This window comes from Indicator indicator, chromosome 4 (genome assembly GCF_027791375.1).
Source record: "Indicator indicator isolate 239-I01 chromosome 4, UM_Iind_1.1, whole genome shotgun sequence".
Taxonomy (NCBI): domain Eukaryota; kingdom Metazoa; phylum Chordata; class Aves; order Piciformes; family Indicatoridae; genus Indicator; species Indicator indicator.
The window spans coordinates 46,700,988-46,724,827 of NC_072013.1; the positions used below are offsets into that span (position 1 = coordinate 46,700,988).

At 49.7% G+C, this 23,840-nt stretch overlaps 2 protein-coding genes across 2 annotated transcripts; one reads left to right on the plus strand and one right to left on the minus strand.

The window, feature by feature from the left end:
- Nucleotides 1-12,784: 12,784 nt before the first annotated feature.
- On the minus strand, nucleotides 12,785-14,129 carry ISCA2 (iron-sulfur cluster assembly 2). Its single transcript, XM_054400616.1, is given in 6 exon segments — nucleotides 12,785-13,058; nucleotides 13,060-13,085; nucleotides 13,181-13,289; nucleotides 13,479-13,594; nucleotides 13,728-13,893; nucleotides 14,080-14,129. Coding segments are annotated over 6 exon segments (594 nt in total). The 3' UTR covers nucleotides 12,785-12,931.
- A 6,921-nt stretch (nucleotides 14,130-21,050) lies between these two features.
- On the plus strand, nucleotides 21,051-23,107 carry NPC2 (NPC intracellular cholesterol transporter 2). The gene is made up of 4 exons (XM_054400265.1): nucleotides 21,051-21,163; nucleotides 21,248-21,355; nucleotides 21,598-21,770; nucleotides 22,384-23,107. The coding sequence occupies exons 1-4, from the start codon at nucleotides 21,079-21,081 to the stop codon at nucleotides 22,468-22,470; spliced, it is 453 nt and encodes a 150-aa protein (XP_054256240.1). The 5' UTR covers nucleotides 21,051-21,078; the 3' UTR covers nucleotides 22,471-23,107.
- Nucleotides 23,108-23,840: the final 733 nt, after the last annotated feature.

A 23,840-nucleotide genomic window follows, 5' to 3' on the forward strand; every position in this document is an offset into this window, starting at 1 on the left:
TCCTCTTGCCATCTAATCTCTGAATTAGAGATGAAAAGCATGTATGCTTCTCAGCAGGCCAGGCACTGATACAGGATCCTGTGACTGTGCCTGCTCCTCTCTCTGATCAGCAAATCATGCATTCAGGCTCTCCAAGAATCCCCTTTCAGGAACATGATTATGCTGGCAGCCTCCATGTTCCTCTTCCCTGTGCTGCACAAGCCATTGAAGGATGACTCTGCCTTATTTATAGTTCCTTTCCTCACCACCATGAGATAGAAATGTTCAGGGCCCTAGTTTTCATCCCTGCAGCAGCTCTTGCAGCTTGAGTCAAAGGCAGGAGCAGGAACACGGATCCCTTGGGTTGGTGTCACCCTTCCCACCGCGTACAGAGAGCTGCTGGCAGGAGCCTGGTCAGGGTGAACTCCTAAAGCAGTCATGGGGAGCTGCCCTGGGTGTGGCCAGGACCTTCCCAGCCTGCACAGAACATCCCTGGGCAGCTTCACTCTCCAGGTAGCTCTCTGGGCTCTGCCCAGCACTGCCACACTTCAAACACCTGGGTTGTGCCCAGGAGCATACGAAACATTTTTGGCACATGCCAAGCTTGCCTCAAAATGCAGTTTTCAGGATGCCAAAATTTTCAGTCACATTTGTTAGCAAGTTTTGTCTGAAAATGTAGGGGATAATTTTTTCCTGAAAATGTCAAAACATTTTGTTTAGATATTTTCTAAATGAAGTAGCTTGGCTTGCTTTCAATGTGGCAGCTCCATCTCAAAGCTACACCTAGCTTTTGAAAGTATTAAGAAAAAAAAGCTAAATAACTACGAAATAAAATTTGACATTTTTATTTTCTGAAAGTGGCCCCTGAGTTTTCCATTTGGTTAGAATGGAGTAGGTCTCCTCCTCCTTCCTGTGTGGGAAGGGATGGGGATGGTTATCAGCTGATGAAATCCGCTCTCTCCATGATACTGAGGGTACAGGGAGCACTCCTGGAGCTCTCCTTCTCTTCTCACTGGGGCAGTGCCTTGGATACCTGTACTCCATCATCTAAGCCCTCCCTCCCTGGGGTTTAACTCCAGTGTCCCATTCCCCCATCTTGGGAATAAAAATGCTGCTTTCAAGGCTGCCTGTGCCTCTCCAGCCTCTCCAACATGTTTTCCATTAAAGCCAGAGATTAATTTCTGACTTAACTGACTGACAATGTGCCAAGAGGGAAAATGGAGCAGGCTGTGGGAGAAAGAGATGAAGTCTGCAGGAGGAGAAGACACAGAACAAGGGTAGCAGTGAGTCAGTATTGGTAGCCTCCCACGCAGGGCAGGGTGTGTGTGAGGCTGGCTCTGGGATGCACACAAGTTCCAAAACCTGCCCTGCAGAGGCCCTGGGGCTACACATTCCCATCACCTGCTTGTGCCTGGGGGTGAACTGGGTCACTCTGAGTGCTGCTACCTTCATGAGGAGCATAAGAAGCAACAGGATGCTCCTTTTCTCCTCCCACTCCACCACTGGCCCAGGATAGGGAGAGACCTTAGTTTTCCTCTATTGGCTTCCCATGCAGCTGGCACCAGTTATTGCTATGGAAACCTGGGGATGTGGAGCAGGGGGATGATGCCTGGTCAGAAGGCCTCCACAGCTGGAAGGGGTCCTGCAGGAGGAGGTGTGATAAGGCAAAGCTGGGCACCTCTGCCTGGGTAAGCCTAGGGCCAAGCCCCTGCATGGAGGCTGAGGATGAGCGCTGACTTGCCCTCCCCATCCCACTGACACTCCAGGGTGTCAGGGAATGAGGTGATAGTTATTGCCTAGAGAGGATCCTGTGCTTTTCCCCTCTCTCTCTCTCTCCCTCTGTGTGCATCATTTGTGACAGGAGCTTGCAACAGCAAAGCACCTCCTTTGCCAGCTGGGGACTTTTGCCAGATCTCAGCTCTGTCAGACTTTCTTCCCCCAGTGATGTACAGAGGTTTTTCTTATATTTGCAGCTCAAAGGCTCTTCTGTTTCACTTTCTTCTGAGGACTATCAAAGTGTTTGCAGACTTTTTTTCTTTCTCTGTCTCCTTTTTTTTTTTTTTTTAATATTTAATAGCCTTGAAGAAGGGTCCCAGCACAAGCCAGAGGCTCTCATCAGGCATGGGCTCTGTCTCCATCTATGAGCTGCAAAAAGGCAGCAGAGAAAGTCTCTCAATTAGTGAGCTGGCTGCCCAAGCCCCAGCAAAAGGGCATGAACATCCATCTGGGATACCAAAATGAGCTTCTCACGGCAGTACCTCCCTTGGCTAGGCACACAGGTCTCCTGGAAGCCCCATGAAACTCTGAGGAAACGTAACATCTTTATTCTGCAAAAAGACCAAATCAGCTTTATCTACCCTAGGTATATTTGCAGCCCTCTTTCCTCTCTCTTAGTTGTTAATGCAGGCAGACTCCTGCTGCTGATAGTGCTCTTATCTTGATATTACAGATCATGAGCTGACATGAGCAAAGGCTGGGAGCAAGCCAGCAATGTTAAAGTGAGGTTATCTGTACAGGCAGTCTCTGAAGCAGGGCAACAACACAACCTGTACTGGAATCTTCAGCCAGAAACGTATCAGAGAGGCACATGCACAGGGAGTATTAGGCTTTTAAGTATGTCCAGGTTATGTTTCCTCCCTCTCTTCCCTACCTCTCTTTTCCCTGGGGTAAGTTCATAAAGAGAAAATCTTTTCCAGTGCTGCTGGTTCTGCCTGTGAGGCACATGGGAAGCTGCTTGGGACCAAAATCCCCAGCTCTGCTGTAAAATGGACCCCTTGAGAGCCTGCCATCCCAAGGTACCACTTCAGCTGCACAGACCTAAGCTGGGGAGAGGAGGCTGGTGCTCAGATCAGACCTAAGAGGCTTTAGTAAGGCAGCAGCTGACTCATCAGGCGGCCTGAGGCAGGGAAGAAGCCGGAGCAAACCCAAGGGACAGATAAGTGCTGCCTGGAATCCCTCACCAGGGAGAGGTGCAGTGCCCCTCACACCAGTTTGGGAAAGGAGGGAAGCAGAAAGGGAGCTGCACCTGCACTTGGCATCACATTCTTGTTCAGAGAGGTGGGTGTAGTTTTGACTTGTCCCCACGTCCTGATTTTCATGTGACAACCTGTACAGGGAGGTTCAAAAGAAAGGAGGGAGATGTAGAAAATGCTTCTCGCCTGAGCTGGGTTTAGTTGAACTATAATTAACGACTGCAGCTCTCCTAAGAAAGATCCCAGCTGCCTTGCTCTGCAGCCTGCTCTATCAATTTTGCTCTCACGCAACTGACACGCACCAAAACCCATTCCTGTGAGGCAGGGGATGAGCAGGTATAAATCACATGCATCTGGAAAACAGGAGCAGGAGGGGAGGGGGCAACAGCAGCACAGATTCCAAAGGAAGCGACACAAAGCACACCCCTGGAGGATGTGATCGGGTTCCCCAGGGCCAGAAGCTTGCAGCATCATGTGTAGTGAGCCTTTCACACCTGAGCATGAGGTGAGGAGTTCAGGCAGTCAGTGAGACCTCTCTGTGCACAGCATAGCACATGCTGTGCAAGGTACACCCTCATCTTGTCTGGAGATAAATAACTCTCTCAATAAGCTGTCCTCTCAAGGCTGAGAGCCCTGGGGCTGCTTAGTCTGAGAAGAGAAGACTGAGGGGGAATTGACAAATATCTGAGGGCTGGGTGTCAAGAGGGAGGGGACAGGCTCTGCTCAGTTGCACCCTGTGATAGGACAAGGGGGAATGGATAGAAACTACAGCACAGGAGGTTCCACCTCAACATGAGGAGGAACTTCTGCTCTCTGAGGGTCACAGAGCACTGGAACAGGCTGCCCAGAGAGGTTGTGGAGTTTCCTTCTCTGGAGACTTTCAAGACCCATCTGGATATGTTCCTGAGTGATCTGTGTTCCTGTGTGATCTATGGTCCTGCTCTGGCAGGGGGGATGGACTTGATCTTCAACCCCTCCCAACCCCTAACATCCTGTGATCCTGTGAACTACTTTGTATTTGGCCCAACTGCCCTTTTCCACCCTGAGCCCATCTTGAGGAAGCCCTCCCAACCTAGCATGGACTGAGAGGACATCAACTAGCCATGCCAAGTATATTGAAGAGCACCCTTCAAGCAGTAGAATTCTCTTCCTTGACTCTTTACAACATGAGGCATCACCAATCTGCAGAACTAGCTCCTGCTCCTAAGCATGGTACACACAGCTCGAGTCTCTGTGTGCACCCTTGCTTTTCAGACCTGCTGACTTCTCTCCAGGACAGCAGGGCCCTTGAAAAGCAGGTCATTTTCCAGTCCTTTGGCAGTCCTCTGGTTTTCATCCCTGAAACTCTGGCACTATCTGGCTTCTGAAGGGACCCCTCCCCAGGCTGTGACCATCCAAAGTGCAGCCAGCACAAGGCAGAGTGAGTCAGTGGCACCCCTCATGACCATATCTCAGCAGGCACAGGGACACACTCTGCTCAGCCCAGGCATCCCCTTGGCCTAACTGCCTCCTCTCTGTTCCTCCATCCTGCTCACTCCCTTCACCAATTCTTATCTTCTCAGAGGCTCCCAGCTCTCATCAGGTCACTTCTTAGGATACCTGGACAGCTGTGAGTGACCTTCTGACAGCCACATCTGTACACAAAACTCTGCTTCTGTGGAACAGCTGGGGGAGGCTCAACAAGTACCTCCTGTTGCCTCCCACCTCTGCGCATCCCTCTGGGCTAATTTCCCTTTCTCCCATACCAGCCTGTTTTTCACTCTCTCACAGTGCCAGAGCTCCATTTGATTTGCAGACACAATTTTCTCCCATGTAGTTCAGCTCTACCCTGTGAATTGGCTCTTCACTGATACGTTTTTGCTTAGCTACAAGAGGATTAAGTAACTTCTTTCACCACGGCAGTCCTATTTCTGTTCTGTGTCTGTTATCTGGGAACATAGGACAGTGGCAGCAGGGGGAAGCATTTTAAGAGGCTGAGGGAATCTGCCATGCAGCCTCACTGCTTCCCTGCTCTCCACTCAGCTTTTGCAGGTGCTGGGAGATGAAGTTCTGCTAACAATAGCCTCACCCCACTATTTCTGCCTTTGTCACCAAAGGCAGCTGCTGAATTCTCTTTTTCCAAATGCTATTAGCTCTTCCCTGAAAAGTTTCTATATTTAACACAAATCTTCTAGGTCTGAAGTTTGTGGCAGGGCTGTGTGTGTAGACAGGGAGATGAAGGGAAGCCTGCAATGTAGCCTGCCAGATACACTGGCCAAAGCATGGCCACTCCTGCCTGGACACAGTGCAGGATGCTGGCAAGGAGATTTGACTCTGTATGCCAAAGAGAAGTTGAACAAGGGGCTGTACTGCTTCCTCAGTCAATGCTTGCTCAGCTGCTCTGCAACGAGGGGAAGAGCCTAAAGCCATTGGGGCTGTGCAGCTCTGTGAGACACAGCAGCAAGACTATGACTAAGCCTTCAGGCAAACCTCCACTTTCTAGCCCATGGCAGAAGACAGTCAACCTGCACAACAGGAAGAGTCCAGGTTATCCCTGCTCTCAGACTGCCATGCAACAGGTCAGCTCCCCACGGCAGCCAGAGGGCAGCCACTGCTTTGTTCATGGGGAACATGCAGCAAACTTTCCTCTGTACCCACTACTGTGGCACCCTATGGAGCCAAGCCAGCCTGTTCCACCAGCAGCACATCCTCCAGCAAGCTTCCACCCATGCAAATCATGCAGAGTTTGTCCCAGTGCCCAGCACCTTAGCTCAGGGTGAAGGTCCCCACACCTCAGAGACCACTCTCAGTGTCTTCTAAGCAATAGCTCACAACCAAACCCTGGCAATGCATCCAGGCAGTAATTCTTACAGGAAAAAATCTTGCAAGGTCAGCAATGTACAGGACCCTCTGGTCTCTGTTCTCCCTTTGATGAGACAAAGCCAGCCCAGGCTGTGACAGCTCTTTGTCACATGAAGAGTTGTGCTCTTCTGCCTCCATGCTAACTCATGAGCTTCATCATCCTCTGCTTCAGCACCTGCAAAAGGTTAGTGGGGCAGATGTGGAAAGAGAGGTCTACCACATCCTCTCCACAGATGACTATTGCATCAGGCTAGAACAGTGCAAGACACAAGCTTTTCCCCTCAGTAACCAAGATTAGATCATGAATAAGAGGAATTAGCTAAAGGTCAAGCCAGCTAGAACAAGAATAATGAATGCTAGCTCAAGGAACAGCTGTGTGCAATTGTTCAAAGTACAGCAGATTCTGTCCTTTTTTTGACTCAGTGGTTAGAGGAGGCAGAGATGTTTAGAAGTGGCCATGAGCACTTCTGGCCAGGGAGCTGCAAGACCCATCATAGAGCAAACACCTGGGTTTTCTGCCCTGCATCCCCTGAGGCACACACAAAACATTAAAACATCGGCTTTGATCCCTAACTCTGATGGGTATGACCTCCTGGAGCAGCCTGTGCTGCTCCCCCTTGCAAGAAGGTCCCTCAGTCCTGAGGTTAATGTGATGTGCCCTGGTGCTTCTAGTCCCAGCACACAAAGGCTTGATCTCAGAATCTTAGACCTCCTAATTAACCCCTGGCCCTTTAGACCAAAAGGAGCTGGGACATGCTGACCTTTGGAACCCAGTGGAAAGTTCAATTAACTTCAAGGGCCTTTTCTGGGAGCCTTAGTTGAGGAAACAAAGAGCTGAGAGAAGTGCTGGAACATTGTCATCAAATTGTTCTGAATGCCTCTATTTTTAGAAGGGTGAAGGAGAGAAGGAGATGAAGACAATGCCTCAGAGCCCCAGTGCACAGGCTGGCAGCAGTAGTCGCAGGCCCCTCTCGGCCTCATGCCGGAGCCAGAGGAGGAGAGGGAATGGGTGATGATGGCACTGGGTAGCATCTTTCCCTTTTTTTTTAATTTTAGGAGATGAAGTCCCATTTTCACCACCCAACCCCCATGGTCAGAAAATGAGACCCACAGATAGAGCTGAAGATAATGGCAGGTTGCCATGGAAATGTGCATTTAGTCTCACCGTTTCCATGGCAACTGAAAGTCATACTATTCTGCTCCTCTGAAGGATGCCAAAGGTAAATGAGCACTGATTAAAACAGGGGCACAAACTTGGGCTCTAATCAACCACAAAGACTAGGGCCATAAACTCTTATTGCTCAAGCAGGAAATATTAAAAGCTGTACAAGTGCTGGGAAGGCCAGAGGCAGGAAGCACTACACATAAACCGCTCCCCACAGGGCAAGGAATCACAGCCTTGGAGTAATGGCCCATCTCACTGGCATTCAGCTGCCTCACCACACAGTTTCTGTCCAGAGCTGGAGGTTAAACCCAGCCCACATCCATGATCTACTGAGTTTGCAGGTACCTGCACAGATTCAAGCCAGCTGCAGCCTAAACCTGGAAGCCACAGAGCAAACATATCCCTCTGTGGTAGTTTTAGGCTCCACCTAGAAAATTTTCCACAGATCTTGAACAGAAAATGGTAGAATGTAAATGAATCACTATTGGATGTGAAAGAGAAAATGAAGATAAGGTCTTAATAATCCATTTGGCCTGGTTACCAACATGAAGTTAGATTTGTAAACTAACTTGCTCTCTTTTCACTTCCTTCGCTCTGGCAGAGTCAAGCTAGCTTTTAGCTTTTATTTAGCTGTTGCTCACCTTGGCTATGTTGCTTTGTTTTGGCTAAGTAGTAACAAACCACTCTCTGCTCTTTCTCTTGTCCCATGTACAAGAGGGGGGGGAGAGGGAGGAGAGAAGCTGTTGGTAGCCCCCTGGTTTTGTCTGGGCGGTTCTTGTGTTTATAAATTGTATGCATAGGTAAATATTGTACATTTTCTATATATTCATTGCATTCCATATGCCTGGGTTGTAGTTTTGCTTGTAAATACAGCTTCATTTGCTTTCAGCTGAGCTGGTCTGGCAATTTCATGTTGGGGGGAAATTTCAACCCACCACATCCTCAAAACCCAGCAAGATGCAAACTGCACTATTAATTCTACACCTAGCTCCTAACGGTATCCAAGGATCCATCCTCTTTAAGAAAAAATTAAACAAAAGGCAATAAAAATATTATCCCAGTGGAAGAGTTTGATCAGGTACAGGTGGCTACAGTTTATTCTCAGCAGTGCTCAGACTCCTTGAGTCGAGGTTCTTTCTCCAGGTTGGCTAAGTCATAACACACCATCAAGCCAGGTCTTGCCAGTCTTTCTGGCAGCTATGGCCCCTTCCAGAGGAGCGTGGTGAACACTGGGTGAGAGCTTTGGCTGGTGTGCAGGAAAACAGGGCAAAGAGAACAAAGAATCAAAATGGTGCACAGTCCTACCACAGCCTTTGCTAATGAGCCTGACTGCTGCGTTTGCTAGCAGAGACAGCGTGCAGCTCAGTCCCTCAAGCATGTGCTGTAGCTGTTCATCCTGGAAATGAGGCACACTTGCTCTCAATTCCATAAACTCCCCTTGCCAGACCTAGATAATGGTGTGAAGAGTGGGGTTTATGCCACTCTATTTTTTCCCTTCCAGCTGTCAGCAGACGTTCAAAACCCTGACAAGTCTGAAGACAGGCCTTGAAACAAAAGCATTTGCCTTCACAATGTGGGACACAGACAACAGAAAGCTTCTTTCACGCACTCCTGCCTTCCTGTTATTGCCTCCTCCACTGTCAGTGATTCCTTTCCCCTAGGTACTGGATTCAGGCAAGCCCTATGTCAGTGAGGAATTACACTACTGTGTGTGGGAAGCAGAAGCCCCAGTGGGTGTCATCCAGGGAGGTACTGGCTCCTCATCCCTAGATGCCTTCCTGGCTCATCTAACAGCTCTGTACAGACATACAATTTCACAAGGGAGGGGACTGAGCTTAGTGAAACTTTGCAGGTGAAAATTTGGGGAGTGACAGGGCTGGCTCTTGGTCTTATCAGAGTCACTCACCCTTAAATGTTTTGTAACACCACAGAGAAGCCCAACAAGGTGAGCAAAACATTCTCATGTATATCCCTGAACCATGAGAAAAGGGACATGACAAAAAAAAAAAAAAAAAGCCATTTCTCTACCACTGCCTGGCTGCAAACCTGGAAGAGGGACTCACAGTTAATAGGCAAGGGTAGCTATCTACTTTGAAGAACAAGAGACAAGAGTCATAGGCTGAAGATATGCTGGCCATCTATTAAGGAGCCTCTGCAGAGCTCCAACAAGCCCTCCAAGTGAGGATTTTGCTTCCATCCTTTCCTACCCACCTGTCAGTGACACTGATGATTGTGCCCTTTTCCCTTGAAGTTTCATCTTAACATGGGTTTCCATAAATATCTTTCTTGATTCCTTGTCAGGTGGGTGAACTGAGAGAAACCTCCTTCTCCATGTGGGAGCAGAGAACGATTTTCCACTGCAGTTTCTCATTTGCCATGAAGTGAAGGCGGCATCTCCCGCTCTGCACTGCTGATTTTTCACAGTGGTTCAGTACAAGGGCTCCCACTAATGCCCACATCACAGACCACTCACAGGCATGCCTTGGCAGGCCCTCACAGCCCAGGCAGAACTGAATTCTCTGTATAATCCTCTGCACCCTTCTCTTGGCACCAGTGCCTTGCCCCACAGCATACAACGTGGTGCCATCTTTGCCCCTTAAGGCTATTCAGTGTACAAACATTGACAAGTGTAGCTGATTTTTTTTCCCTTCTGTAAGAGCCTGGATCCAAACTCTTCTGCCTACATAGCCAAAATTCAGCAAGGTTACCTTCAATCCATGCTGCTAACAAAACCCATGCTGCTGCTGACTTCCTAACTGGGACAGAAGTTTTCCATTTCTGATGTACTGACAGACTTGAAGATTCAAGTGGACTCTGGAAGTGACAGACAGCTCTTTGCATCCATTCCCAACTGGGAAATAGTGGAAGACTAGTAGCTGTGGCCAGTAAGTTAGATTGGCTCCCAAGAAGTGGGGCAGGAAGGCCAAGAGCCAAGTACACAGCTGGCACTTTTCCAGCTCCTAGCAGTTTCTCTGATCTAGGGACCTGCTGCAATACCAGATGAACTCCAGCCAGTCTCCAAAACAGACAGCTGCAAATAAGCTTTTGCTCTTTGCCTAGGTCCTGCATTGAGCAGATCCAACCTCATCCCACACAGAGGTGTAAATGCCTGTGTTATGTCCAGTGCAATTCCCAAGGAGTAAGGGGTCCACCTAGTGCAGTCAGAGCAGTACTGCCAAAACAGCAGACAGGGCAAGCCACACATGCAAGCTTCCCTTGTCAGACCAGCAACACTGCTGGTGGGGACCCAAAACCTCACAGAATCATAGAATGGTCCAGGCTGGAAGGGACCTCCAAAGGTCATCCAGTCCAACCTCCCCTCAGTCAGCAGGGACATCCCCAACTAGATCAGGCTGCCCAGGGCCTCATCAAGTCTCACCTTGAGTATCTCCAGGGAAGGAGCCTCAACCACCTTCCTACACAACCTGTTCCAGTGTTCCAGCACCCTCATAGTGAAGAACTTCTTCCTGATATCCAATCTAAATCTGCCCTTCTCTAGTTTGAAGCCATTGCCCCTTGTCCTGTCACCACAGGCTCTTGCAGTCTCTCTCCATCCTTCCTGTAGGCTCCCTTCATGTACTGTAAGGCTGCTATCAGGTCTCCCCAGAGCCTCCTCTTCCCCTGGCTGAACACCCCCAGCTCCCTCAGCCTTTCCTTGCAGCCGAGGTGCTCCAACCCCCTGATCATTTTCGTGGCCCTCCTCCAGACCTTCTCGATCAAGTCCATGTCCTTCCTGTATTCATCCCCTGTATAGTCCCTGTGAGGGGGCAGCAGATTCTCAGGAAGGGGTGGCACTCCGCACTGAGAGCACCCAGTTGATTTACTTCAGAGTAAGAGTAGAGTGAGTAGACTGAGTTCCTCAATGTGAGGAAGAACTTTGCTGTAAGGGTCACAGAGCACTGGAACAGGCTCCCCAGAGAGGCTGTAGAGTCTCCTTCTCTGGAGACTTTCAAGACCCATCTGGATGTGTTCCTGTGCAACCTACACTAGATTCTATGGTCCTGCTCTGACAGGAGGGTTGGACTCAAAGATCTCCAGAGGTCCCTTCCAACCCCTAACACCCTGTGGTCCTGTAAGCGAAGGCAGGTGGAATTTGGTCAGGTCGAACAGCCACGTCTAGGAAGCACAGAAATCTGAGATGAAGGCTGCATGGTTCCAGGGGCTGAAGGCAGGCTGTTAGCTTAGTGGGGAAAGCCTTGGTAGCTGCTGGTTTGCTACCTCCCCAGCATTACTGCTGCACTTTTATTTCCCATGTAAATCCCAGAAGATACCTGACCAAGGTCAGACTGTGAAATGGATCGAGAACAGACCCGCACTTCTCAGTTCTGTAAGCAATTCCTCCCACCAATTTTCATTGTTCAGTTATCCCAGCTGAAAGAAACTGAGTTTATCTAATCTCTTCCATCTACACCAGCTTTTAGGTCTATACGCTTTTTCAAAAGCAGCTCTGGCTGGCATTACATTCAAGACCTGGGAGCATAAGGGTAGGGCCAAAACATCCTGCAGGGGTTTAAACAAGTCTTTTAATCACATCCTTTTACATCCCTTTACAAAATGGGAGAGCACTACATCTAGCTCCATCTGATAGCAACATAACTAGGTAGGATTTGTTCACTGCAGGGAACTGGAATGGACATGGGCTAAACCAAAAGGGCTGCTGCTCCAAATCCTGTCCATTTTCCCCATGTGACAAAGTCCAAGCAGACCACATTTGAACTCCTGTGCCAACTAAAGATGAAACTAGAAGTAGCTGGCTATCAACTCTCTAAGCACTAGAGACCAACAGGCAAATCAGTGCTGTACACATGCACTGCTGATTTAGAAAGGCATCTGAGAGGCTTAAAATCAAAAATGCCTGTGGCAGGGAGTGTTACAAAGCTCATGGTTTACCATAAGCAGTTTCCTTGAGACCAAAGCCTTGTAGTGTTCCCACACTCACATGAAAGACTGGAGTCATAGGCAGTTTGGTTATGATCAGAGAAAATACAAGAGGGAGCAAAAATAGCTTCCCCGTCTCTTTGACCTAGAAGCAGGTGAATCATTGACTTAAAAGACACTAAGTGGCAGACAAAAAACCTGCAGAAAATAACTAGTCAAAATGATGTTTTTCTGGAAATTTCTAGATTTTCCCATTCTATGGATGCTTCAGAAATGAAAGGAACTATTTCACTCTTTCATCAAACCAGGCACAAAATACAGACTAAATAGCAAAGCAACTTAGGGAAAAGATTCTCAGACAACTAAGTCCAAAGGACTTGGGCACCGTTAAGTAGTACTCCAGATCCTCCTCTTCTTGCATCACCTGCTGGCAAGGGAAGACAGCAGACACACTATGAAACCCGAGAGTTTGTACGACCTAAAATTCCAAGACAGGTTTAAAACAGCCAAAAATAGCACTGGGGGATGGAGGGATGTGTATTTTGGTTTTGTATACATACACATAGATACACGAGACTTTTAAAATAAAAAAAATAAGTTATTCATTCTTCCTACCTCAATTTTTAAGCTTCACTTACCTTGAAAAAGTTAAAAACTTTTACCCCAGGTACTGACACAAAACCACTGTACCTTCCTGGGACCAAAAGAAGCCTGCTGTGTAAGAAAACAGTGAAGTATCTGGAAAAGCCACTGTAAGTTTGGGGAGTAGAGACGCAGCAACACTATAAGGTATATGGGAGAGGGGCTCTGAGGCCATTTAGCTAAAAGACGAGAGACAGGCAACAGTAGCTATAAAGAACCCAGATCCTGCCCACATGGGAATGCAAAAGCAGTAACCAGTCAGCTTCAGAGAGCTTTTTAGTATGATCTTTTAACAAACACACTCACACACATACACATATGTACAGTCATCTCTTGCAGAGACAAGCAGTGAAGTGGTTCCACATTCAGAACTGGGCAGGCAACTCAGCAGCACCTGGCTGATGGTTCACAGGGTGCTAAAGATGCTCCTATGTGCAAAGGCCCATGTGTTTGCTCAAGGCTGCTTCATGTTTCTGAAGGAGATAGGCTCAGTGCAGGCACACACAGAGCTGGAGTCATGTAACAGCTGTGTTACAGGGTAAGGGTGATGACAGGGAGCAGATGGGGAAAGAAATAAAAGCCCTCTGAAGACTGTCAGGAAACATCGTCTGGCAGCATCCATCCATAGGAAGTCCAGTCAGACCTTGACAGAGAAGGAAGTCCCACATGAGCAGCCCTTCTCTGCCTGGGGGTTGCTCACCACCTGGAAGGAGCTGCGGATCAGCTCCTGGCTGAAGTCCACCATGGAACCTTTCACAAAGGCCAGGCTGTCCACATCCACAACCACACGGGCACCACCTTGTTCAAATACCCTGCAGAAAAGGAGCATATTTAGCCATTAACTGTGCTGCAGACCCAACAGAGAAGCACACCTTAAGCACTTTCTTTATCTCACAGGCTTCTTCCCCTCAGTGCGAGACGCCACCATGTAACGCACAACCTCCTGGTCACTTTTGTAAAGAAAGTCACACTTGACCATTACTATGCCCCTTTGCCCTTACCTATCATCAGGATTGATAACTGTGTCCAAGGAAAACTTGTACTGGAATCCAGAGCAGCCACCTCCTTCCACCTGCAGCCTGAGAAACTCTGAGCCTTCTGTGATCTCCAGAAGCCTCTGCAAAGAATAAAGATTTGCTAAACAAACGGACAAACACTCAAACGTCTCCCCTACGTGCCCAAGGCAGGCCAGGCAGCCGGGGAATGCCTCCCAGAGCAATTCCCCCAGAGCTGCCTCCTGGGGCTCCTACCTTCACACAGCTCTCGCTAAGGAAGACCTGTCCCTCACCAGGGTCGCTCTCCGTCGGGCCCGGCTGGGAGGACGACGTCCACCTCTGCGGTCCGCCAACTCCGCAGGCAAGACCCGGCGGAGGCCTCGGCAGTGCTCGGCCTCGGCACAGCGGAGCTGGACACCAACTGCCTCAGCGCGAAAAGGAAAGACAGAGGGGGCTCAGAAGAGTCCCCACCATGTCTCCGCGGGCAGGCAGCCCGAACCGACCCAGCCTTAGGTCCGCCACACCCCACCTCACACCGGAGACACCCGACACACACACACCCCCCGCAAGGGGCCAGTATGACCCAGGAGGCCCCGCAGACCGCTACCTGCTCTGACCGCCCAGCGCCAACCTCCACCAGCCCCTCAGCGCCGCCATACTGCGCTCAGCGCCGCGCCCCGCCCCCGCCCGCTCATTGGCTGCCTGCCGCTGCCGCTTCCGGCCAGAGCCGCTATGGTGGAAGTGCTGAGCCCGCCGTGGCTGCCGGGCTCTGCGTCCTCCTTTGTGTGTCCTCGGGCTGGCGAGCCCCCGCGCCGGAGCTCGGCCGCTGGCCCGGTAACGCTGACAAAGCCGCCGGAGTACGAAGCGGCCGTTCGTCCTCGGGGGTGTTTGCTTTCATAAGCCGCGATGCTCACGGAGAGAGATAAACAACAATAAGGAGTAATAAATAGTGCGGCGGTCTCCAGCAGCGCGTTTGTCCTGGAATTAGCCGTGAGGGTTGTTTATCAGAGCCCAGACACCCTGAGAGGGATCAAGATACTGTTGATGAGAATCCTGATTTGGGACTACACTGTCACAGGGCTGTTAAGCAAGCAGAGGAGCAAACGGGGCCCAGCTGAAGAGGTTTTAGAGCCTTTTGCCTCATCCTGGCTTTTCTGGTTTGCTCTCCTGATGGCACTGAGGTGGAAGGTATCTGTACAAATGAAGATGCTGCTAGACAAATTGAGATAACAAAGAAAAGGACCAGACTAGGAATCTCAACAATTCAACCTTATCTCTATTACATGCAAATAGCGAAAAGCCTCTGCTAGTGACTCACCAGGAGTCTTACATAAATCAGCAGGGTGTCCTCCAAAGATAGCAGAAATTGGATGTGGCCTGAACTTAGGAACTTTCAGAACAGAGCACAGGCTTAATGGGCTACTGAATATTAACTTTCACCTAGAGAAGTGAAGAACCTAATTTTAATGAACGTGGGATGTATGATCATAGAATCATAGAACTGTTGAGGTTGAAAGAGACCTTTGAGATCATCAAATCCAACTGCTCACCCAGAGTTTGCAATCCCACCAATACCACTAAACAATGTCTCTCAGAACCACATACACATCTTTTAAATACCTCCAGGGATGGTGACTCCACCACCTCTCTGGATGGCCTGTTCCAGTGTTTGATAACCCTTTTTTTTCTTAACAGCCAACTTGAACCTCCCATGGCACAACTTGAGGCCATTTCCTCTGCCCTGTCACTTGCTGCACTTGAGAAGAGACCATCCCCTACCTTGCTCCAACCTCCTCTGAGGCAGTTGTAGAAGGCGATGAGGTCTCCCCTCAGCCTCCTCTTCTGAAGACTAAAGAAACCAAGTTCCTCAAGTCATTCCTCATAAGACTTGCATTCAAAGCCCTTCACCAGTTTATTTGCTCTTCTTTGGACACACTCCAGCACCTTGATGTACTTCCTGCAGTGAGGTGCCCAAACCTCGAGATGTGGCCTCACCAGTGCCGAGTGCTGGCGCACAATCACTTCCCTACTCCTGCTATCTACACTATTCCTGATACAAGCCAGGATGCCTTGGCCGCCTTGGCCACCTGAGCACACTGCTGGCTCACATTCAGCCGGCTGTCAATCAACATCCGCCGCCAGCAGCTCCGCAGCCGCTCTTCTCCAAGCCTTGTGCTCCGCAGGGGTGTATACATGTAAGGAAGAAACATACAGTAGGCGGAGCGGGAAGTCTGTACATTCCGAGTACCTCAGCCAATGAGGAAAGGAAGAGGGATATTTGCGTCTGGGAATTTAGAATAAAAAGAGACTTCATCCTCCAGCAATTTGAGAGACACCCGCACCCCCCCCCCCACCCCTCCCGAGGGATTCTGCCCGGGGGATTTTTCCTTTATTTGAATTAAAGTTTCACAGGACTCCTCTGTCTCCATTGTGAACATCAACCTGCAGCGATGGGGTAGTCTCCTTACGTCTGCTTAATCAGGCCAGGGCTCAGCTCAGAAATCGCTGCAGAGCCAAGGGCTTGCCTTTGCCTTACGGCCCTTGCACCGTGGTCGCACACTCAGCCGCCCGCACCCCGCACATCCCTCCGGTCCTCGCTCCCCGCCTTCCGCGGCAGGGCCCCACGGAACCGGGCACGCCCGGCGGCCCCCCCGGTAGCCGTCTGGGTCACACTTCCTTGGTGGTTTCACCTCCTCCTGATCATCTGACCTCCAACAGTGGTCTGGCCTGTCCACAATTAAAATGCACCCACAATTAAATAATTCTTTATCACTTTCTTTCTCATGTGATGCTGGGGGAGGAAACCTGTTCATCACCTTGAGTCATGCCTGTGGAGAGTCACCCAGTGAGAGGGTGGAGGAAAACCAGTCATCCCAGCACGAGTGGGTGCTTTAAAGTCAGGGCACCTCGGAACCCTGAGGAACAGCTGAGGGAACTGCAGTTGTTTAGTCGGGAGAAGAGGAAGCTGAGGGGAAACCTTATTGCTCTCTACAACTCCCTGAAAGAAGGCTGGAATGAGGTGGGGATCTCTCCAGTATCAAGTGATGAGTGGAAATGGCCTGAAATTGCACCAAGGGAGGTTTAGATTGGGTATGAGGAAAAATTTCTTTCCTGCAAGAGTGGTCAGGCATTGGAAGAGTCTGGTCAGGGAGGTGGAGTCACCATCCCCTGAAGTGGTCCAGAAATGTATGGACATAGCACTTCGGGACATAGTTTAGTGGCTGTGGTGGTGTTAGGATGATAGTTGGACTAGATGATCTTAGAGGTCTTTTCCAACCAAAGCAATTGTATGACACTTTGCTTTCTCACCTTCCCACTCCAAGTAATGTGATGCTCTTGCAGCCATGTGCTTTTGCTTTTTTTTTCCTTTTTCCTGCTCTGATGTTAAAAAAAGACTGCTTTGAGTTGTTTGCTTTTGCTTGCTTTTGGTTTAACTCTTAACAATGTTAGGATAAAGCCAGCAAAGTTATCACAGGCAAAGACTCAGAGGGGATGATGTTAATGCAGGTACCTGCAATGGTTGATGAATGCTCATCAGGCATGTTGGAACATTTCATACTTTAAAAAAAAAAATAATAATCATTTAGGGGTGTTTCTCCAGTTATTATCAATGTAGCATCCCAAAAGCAGACAACCACACAGCTGATGACACCAAGCTGTGTGGTGCAGCAGACAGGCTGGAGGGAAGGGATGCCATCCAGAGGGACCTTGACAGGCTGGAGAGGTGAGCACAAGCCAACCTCATGAGGTTCCACAAGACCAAGTGCAAGGTCCTGCATCTGGGTGGAGGCAATCCCAAGCACAAATCCAGGCTGGGCAGGGACTGGCTGGAAAGCAGCCCTGAGGAGAGGGACTAGGGGGTGCTGGTGGATGAGAAGCTCAACATGAGCTGTCAATGTGCACTTGCAGCCCAGAAAGCCAACCAGAGCCTGGGCTGCATCAGGAGAAGTGTGGCCAGCAGGGCCAGGGAGGTGATTCTGCCCCTCTACTCAGCTCTGGTGAGACCCCACCTGGAGTACTGTGTCCAGTTCTGGAGCCCCTATTACAAGAGGGATATGGACATGCTGGAAGGTGTCCAGAGAAGGGCCACCAGGATGATCAGAGGGCTGGAGCACCTCTCCTGTGAGGAGAGACTGAAAGAGTTGGGGCTGTTCAGTCTGGAGAAGAGAAGGCTCTGAGGTGACCTTATTGTGGCCTTCCAGTATCTGAAGGGGGCCTACAAGAAAGCTGGGGAGGGACTTTTTAGGCTATCAGGTAGTGATAGGACTAGGGGGGATGGAATAAAACTGGAAGTGGGAAGATTCAGACTGGACGTGAGGAAGAAATTCTTCCCCATGAGAGTGGTGAGAGCCTGGAATGGGTTGTCCAGGGAGGTGGTTGGGGCCCCATCCTTGGAGGTGTTTAAGGCCAGGCTGGATGAGGCTCTGAGCAGCCTGATGTAGTGTGAGGTGTCCCTGCCCATGGCAGGGGGGTTGGAACTAGATGATCCTTGTGGTCCCTTCCAACCCTGACTGATTCTATGATTCTATGATTCTAACTTTGGAGGAGCAAGTCAAGAACTAAGACAAAAGGCAAGGGATCATGCCTGCTTTCCATATGGCAGTGGCTTTCCTTCTCCTGCAGGGTGTGTTAGACCAATTCTTGTGAACACTTTTTGTGGAATGGATATAGGCCCTAAAACCAGACACTCTTACTTTCTAATTGCCTTAATTTTTACCAGTGTTAAGTGTCATAAGAGTGACAAGTACCTCCAAAGTAGTTCGGAATGTTGCTCAGATGTTTTCTGTAGAGTGGAAGAAGGAGAAAGAGGCTAGCTGGCCTTACTCAGAGTTAATGTACTTTAATTAATAATCCACTAAGCTGAGGAGTGACTCAGGTGCTGGAGACAAAATTTTCAAGTTACTAGGAGCAGTGGATGTAACTAAGGAGAACAGCAACATCTTCACAGCTCTTTCTTATCACTGTTTTTTTTCTCCTTCTGCCAGCTATGTGGCATGGTGGTGGTTTTCTCACCCAGAGTTATGGTCTAGGTTTTCTTTCTTCCTTCCTGGGCTGTGATTTTGTTGGTGATCTCGTTCCTGATAGCTTGATGCAATCTGTTTTTAGGTTTGGTTGTGTTTTGTTTTCCATTTCTTATTCTGGTCTGTGTTGTCTGGGTTTGGGGAGTTCCTTTAGCTCTCTTCAAGCACACTGTATTGAAGAGATTTATCTGGGAGCTGAATTCTCTGGATATTTTGCTCTCTTCTCTTCTGCAGTGTGTATGCTCAAACTGTCTTGTATCTGTTCTGGTGGAAAACTGAGCTTGTTTCTGTGCTTCAGAATAATAAAACCTCTGGTGTGGCATTGAACGCAGGAGTAGACAGTGATGCATTTTGATGTGAATTCTGATGATCTGTAGCAAAAGGAGCATGTTCTGGCTGAAAGAACAGCAAAATTGATTAGTCTCTGTATTTGAATTTTCTTCTGTGTTCATTGCCTCTGTAGTGCCTGCAGGCACAGTTGTTTACCAAGATGCAAGTGCAGTGCTATTAGAGGAATTTAGATTCATCAGGTGTAGCTAGCTCAGAAAGTGGAACCTTAGAATTTGTTTTTTTCTCATGTAATAGAGTTGGTTGGACGACAGAAATAAAGAACTTGAATATCATCCTTGCCAGAAAGAATTTATCTGCACCTCAGCACAAGCTCCCTGTGATGCTGATAATCTGGGAGAAGCCCTGTCTGCAAAATTATGAGACCAGCCTAACGCTGAATTGAGTGTTTCTGAAGTATTTTGGTGAAGTATTGAGCTCCAAGGTGACCTGGAGGTCCACATCTTGTATCAGATGCTGAAATGGACAAGTGTCTAAAAGCAAGGTCTGCTTGGCCTCTGATGTTTGTGCTGCCCTGGAGAGTCTAAACTTCAGTGCTGTTACTGCAAAACCAGCATGATGGTAATATGTGATACCAGCTAAAAACCTTGGGCAGAAGGTTTCTGCTTCTTTCTTGTGTAAAAGCCTTACAAACTTATACTTAATAGGCTTTTCATTAATCCAGTTCCTGGGAAGAACAGATGTGTTCATTCTCTTTCTAGATTCAGTGAGTTTTAGTTCAAAGCCTACGTGCAGAGTTGTGTGTCTGTAGTCACTGCCACTGCAAAAGCATCTGCAAAGCAAATACATCTCGTGAGCTGTCTCACAGGGAGACATCTTGATTTAATGTATTGTGGAATTTGCTCCCAAGCATGACACTGCTCATCCTGTGACTGCATGATGGTAGTTTATGGTGTTGCTTTGACCCCACAGCACTCCTGCTTCCCTCTCTCAGACAGGAGGCCTTGTTTATCATCTGTAAGACTCAAAGGATGAGGGGAAGCCTTTCCAATGGCACAAGTTCCCATATGCAAGAAAGAAGCTTTATCTGGGGCAGTTATGAAATGTGCTAGCTGGGCTTAAATATACAGCTTAGTCTCAGCAGGGTCTTTTGTTTTGGTTTGGTTTTATCTGGCTGCTGTAAGCACCCTGTTCTGCTTGCTTGAGGTCTCTGAAAACCAAATGCTTATAAAGACTCTTTAAAAAAAAAAAAAGCCCCACTCCCTTTTGTGAAGGAAGGAATCTGGCTGCTTCTAAAGAGCTAAGAACTGCTCAGCAGTCCTGCTGCCCTGCTAACATGCCTGAGGTTCTGGTGTGACAGCCTTTGTGGAGAGCTAGTGCAACGCATGGGGGGGTTCACCTCCAAGTCACTTGGCAGTGCAGCTGAGGCTGAGTAGGCAGACACCTTACTGGGACAGAGGTCTGAAGGGGGGAAGCTGCATCAGCTCTGCTGCCTTCCCACTGAGTCAGCATTCCCGTGCCTTTCTCTGGTGTGTTTCTGACTGGCCCCAGTATGGGTAACAATTGCTACTATGTAAGGTTGGTGAAAAGCTGCAAACTTTAGCTTGGGCTTTTTTTTTTTTCACCATTCTGTGGTTTGTCTCAGCATCCACAGCACAAAGCTGGGAGTCTGATGTTTCCCACGTGTGAGAAGCGGGACTAACTGGTATGTGCTCTGTGAAAGGCAGCAACCACACCAGTTAATTAGTAGCTGGAACTCAAGTTACACAGACAATTTTCGACATGTAGAGCACGAGTTATGCAATAAGAAAGGAGTAAGGCCACAGGCTGGTCTACGACGCCAGCTTCTCGATTTTTATGTTTTCCCCCTCAGCACATGTAGTGAAAGCCCTCCCCAGGCGACCCCGCTGGCTGTGCGTTGGCACGTCCTCCAGCTGCTTCCCTTCGGCACCCAATGTGCCAGCATAGCCCAGGAGCAGGGATTTAGGCTGCCTGTCCCAGCACTGTATGCCTGCTTCTGCACCGGAGGGCTCACGGCAGTGTGCGCGCTGCCCTGCTCCAGGCTGCTGCCTTGCCCTCGGCCACCGCGGCGGGGGCGGCAGAGCACCGGGAGCCTCAGGAAGCTCCCAGCTGTCCGCTGTGCCCGCCCGGGCAGCCGGCACCGCCCCTGGCCGAGCCCCCGCCCCCGGCCCGCCCCCGAGGCGGGGCGTACCCCGGCTGAGCGGCGGGCGGGGTTGCTTGGCTCATGTGACGCCGCGGGAGCCGCTGCTGTTGCTGTTTTCGGTTCTGCTGCCGTCATGGTGCCGTCTCTGCTCACCCTGTTCCTGGTGCTGGGCGCCGCCGCTACTGCCCTGGCCGAACCCCTCCGCTTCGTCGACTGCGGTGAGTAGCGCTGGCCCCGGTGCGGCGGGAGGCGGAAGGGTCGGCAGGCGGAGAAGGCCCGGTAAGCTCGGCTCTTCCTTGCAGGTTCCATAGACGGCAGCATTCAAGAGGTGAACGTGACCCCCTGCCCCACGCAGCCGTGTCTGCTTCACAAGGGGACCACCTACAGCATCAACGTCACCTTTGCCAGCAGTAAGCATCGCTTCCCGGCTAGGGTGCCAGGGGGGTGCGTTGGGGAAAATGATCCCCTCTGTGACTCGCTGTTCGGACAGGAGCGGGGAAGGGTGGCTGGAGCGGGGTCTGGGTGGGAAGAGGTGGCAGGGGAGGAAGAGTGGCCTTCAGTAGTGTTGTTGCAACCTCCGGGATTGGTAGAGGGGAGGTTGGAAGGCTGAAACGTGTTCTGCATGCTGCACTCACTTATCTATGTCCTGCAGAGATCGAGAGCCAGGGAAGCAAAGCAAAGGTGTATGGTGAGATGCTGCACGTGGATGTACCCTTTCCCATTCCTGAACCTGATGGATGCAAGTCCGGGATCCAGTGCCCCATTCAGAAGGGCCATTCCTACAGCTACCTGAATAAACTTCCTGTGAAGAGCGAGTATCCCAGTGTAAGTAAGCAGGCAGCTGGTCTGCTCCTCAGAGCTACTGCCCTACCTGGGAAAGTTCCACCACCTGCTTTTAAGGAAGGTCACTTTGTCCTGTAGTGGTGGGAAAGATCTTAGAAGAATCCTCAGACTATCTGGTTGTACTTCTGCTATGAGCATTATTGTATTTCAAGTTCCCACTTTGGGACAGACCCCGCAGAGGAAGCAAGCTGGCTACAGCTGGTTAGAAGTAGTTTCAGCTGTCAAGTATTCTCCTGTACTATGCCTCCTTGAAGAGCCTGCTGCATTCACCCATATGCTCCCAAACGGGGGGTGCTTAGGTCCAGGGTGCAGTTCCGCTGGGAGGCTGCAGGATGTTACCTCTCTCTGCTTATTTGGAGAGTGAGTATCTGAGTGCAGTCACCTATCTTGAACCATCCACCCATGGAAGACACTCTAGGATCCATGGATCTCTGTGGTCCTCCTACTGCAGTGGTGGCAGTGCCCAGCTCTCTTCTGTTTGCACAGAGCTCCCAGGACCTCCTCACTCCACCCAAGTGATAACTGCCCTTCCTGTGTCCTTGCCTTAAAGTTTCCTGAACACTCTCATTTCACTCTGCTCTTTTGTCTCTTTCAGATTAAACTGATTGTGAAGTGGGAGCTTGTGGATGACCAAGACCAGATGCTATTCTGCTGGAAAATACCAGTGCAGATCACCAGCTGAGGAGCCCTGCTGTTAGCAGGGCTTAGGGAGGGGAAAAAACAAAACGACACAGGCCAAATTTTTTTATCTAATAAGTATTTCTGTTTCCTTCAGAGCTCTTCAGCCTCTGAGCAGCCAGTACTGTGTTCCTAAAAGGTCGACCAGGGGCAGAGGGGCTCTCACCCTCTTTTAGAACCCCATGGGCTATTCTCCCAGCAGCTGAATGTGGAGCAGTGTCTGCCACAGGACTGACTGACTATCATCCTCTAGCCACTCTGCAGAGGTGCTTTAGCTATTTGAAATGGAGTTGTCTATCCTCATAAAGGAATTTCTGTGATGCACCTTGCTGGTGTCTGAACTGCTACCTTGTAATCCTTCAGTGCCTTTTAGATTGCTGACTGTGTCCACCCTCCTGCATTTCCACTCTGTCGCAACTGGAATGTCCCTTGGCACCTGTGTTCACCATTTGGGCAGCTGAAGTAGAGGAGACTTTCCCTGAGTTGGCAGCCTGCTCTGTCCTGGGCCCCTGTTTGAGCCAGCAGGACTGCAGCTGGGAAAATGTCTTTTTGTGGATGCAAAGCCAAAGGGCGTTTGACATTTCTGCAGGGATGATTCTTTCTCTAACCAATGGTTTGCACTACTACTAAATGGGAGCTGCTGGGAGCTCCTAAACCTCTTTTTATAACTTTCCTTTTAATAAAGGCTAGAAAAATATTCTGCTTGTCTTGTCTTCTGTGAGTGGATAGAAGAAGGAGGAAAAGCAGAGTGGCTAGGCATCTTCCAGTTGGTGTTGGGCTGGTCTTGCTTCTCAGATGGAGGGCATGGATGGAGGTGGTATTCTGGCTTGAGCCTGGGTGACCTGCAAGCAGCCAAGAGTGTCCAGCTGGCAATGTCTGACTCTGCTCCTGTTCTGCTGCTCCTGTGCTGGCCTGAAATTATGCGAAGGCTACCTAAGGAGGTGGTGGTGTAGGGCATTGTCTTGCTTGCTGCAGCCTTTTTTGTAAGGCCTTTTTAGTGAGGGCTTTGGGGGTGGAAAAGCAGCTCCTGGGCCTGCCCCAGGGCTCTTGCCAATTGCAGAAAACTACACCCACTCACGCTGAAAGTGCAGCCCCCTTGTGTGTCAGCAAGGCAACTGCTGTAGTGGGTAAGGGGTTAGAGGTGAGTTCCTGCAGCTAGTACTGGGCTGGGGAGATAAGCAAGTATTTGGCCCAAAAGATCTCTGCTCAGAAGCCAGGAGGTTGGGTGCCAGCATGAGAGGAGTAAGAATTGGCTTATGAGAGTGGAGGTTTGACCCACAGGGAGTGTGGGGCTCTGGTACTCCTTGGCAGAGGCAACAAGCACAGTTCTGAGCAGCCCCAGTGTCTTGAGCCACATGGGCCCAAAATAAATGT

Coding starts and splice junctions, on each gene's coding strand:
- NPC2 (XM_054400265.1), top strand. CDS start 21,079: ATGGTGCCGTCTCTGCTCACCCTGTTCCTGGTGCTGGGCGCCGCCGCT. Junction 21,164..21,247: donor CCTCCGCTTCGTCGACTGCG/GTGAGTAGCGCT, acceptor TCTTCCTTGCAG/GTTCCATAGACGGCAGCATT. Junction 21,356..21,597: donor CAACGTCACCTTTGCCAGCA/GTAAGCATCGCT, acceptor TATGTCCTGCAG/AGATCGAGAGCCAGGGAAGC.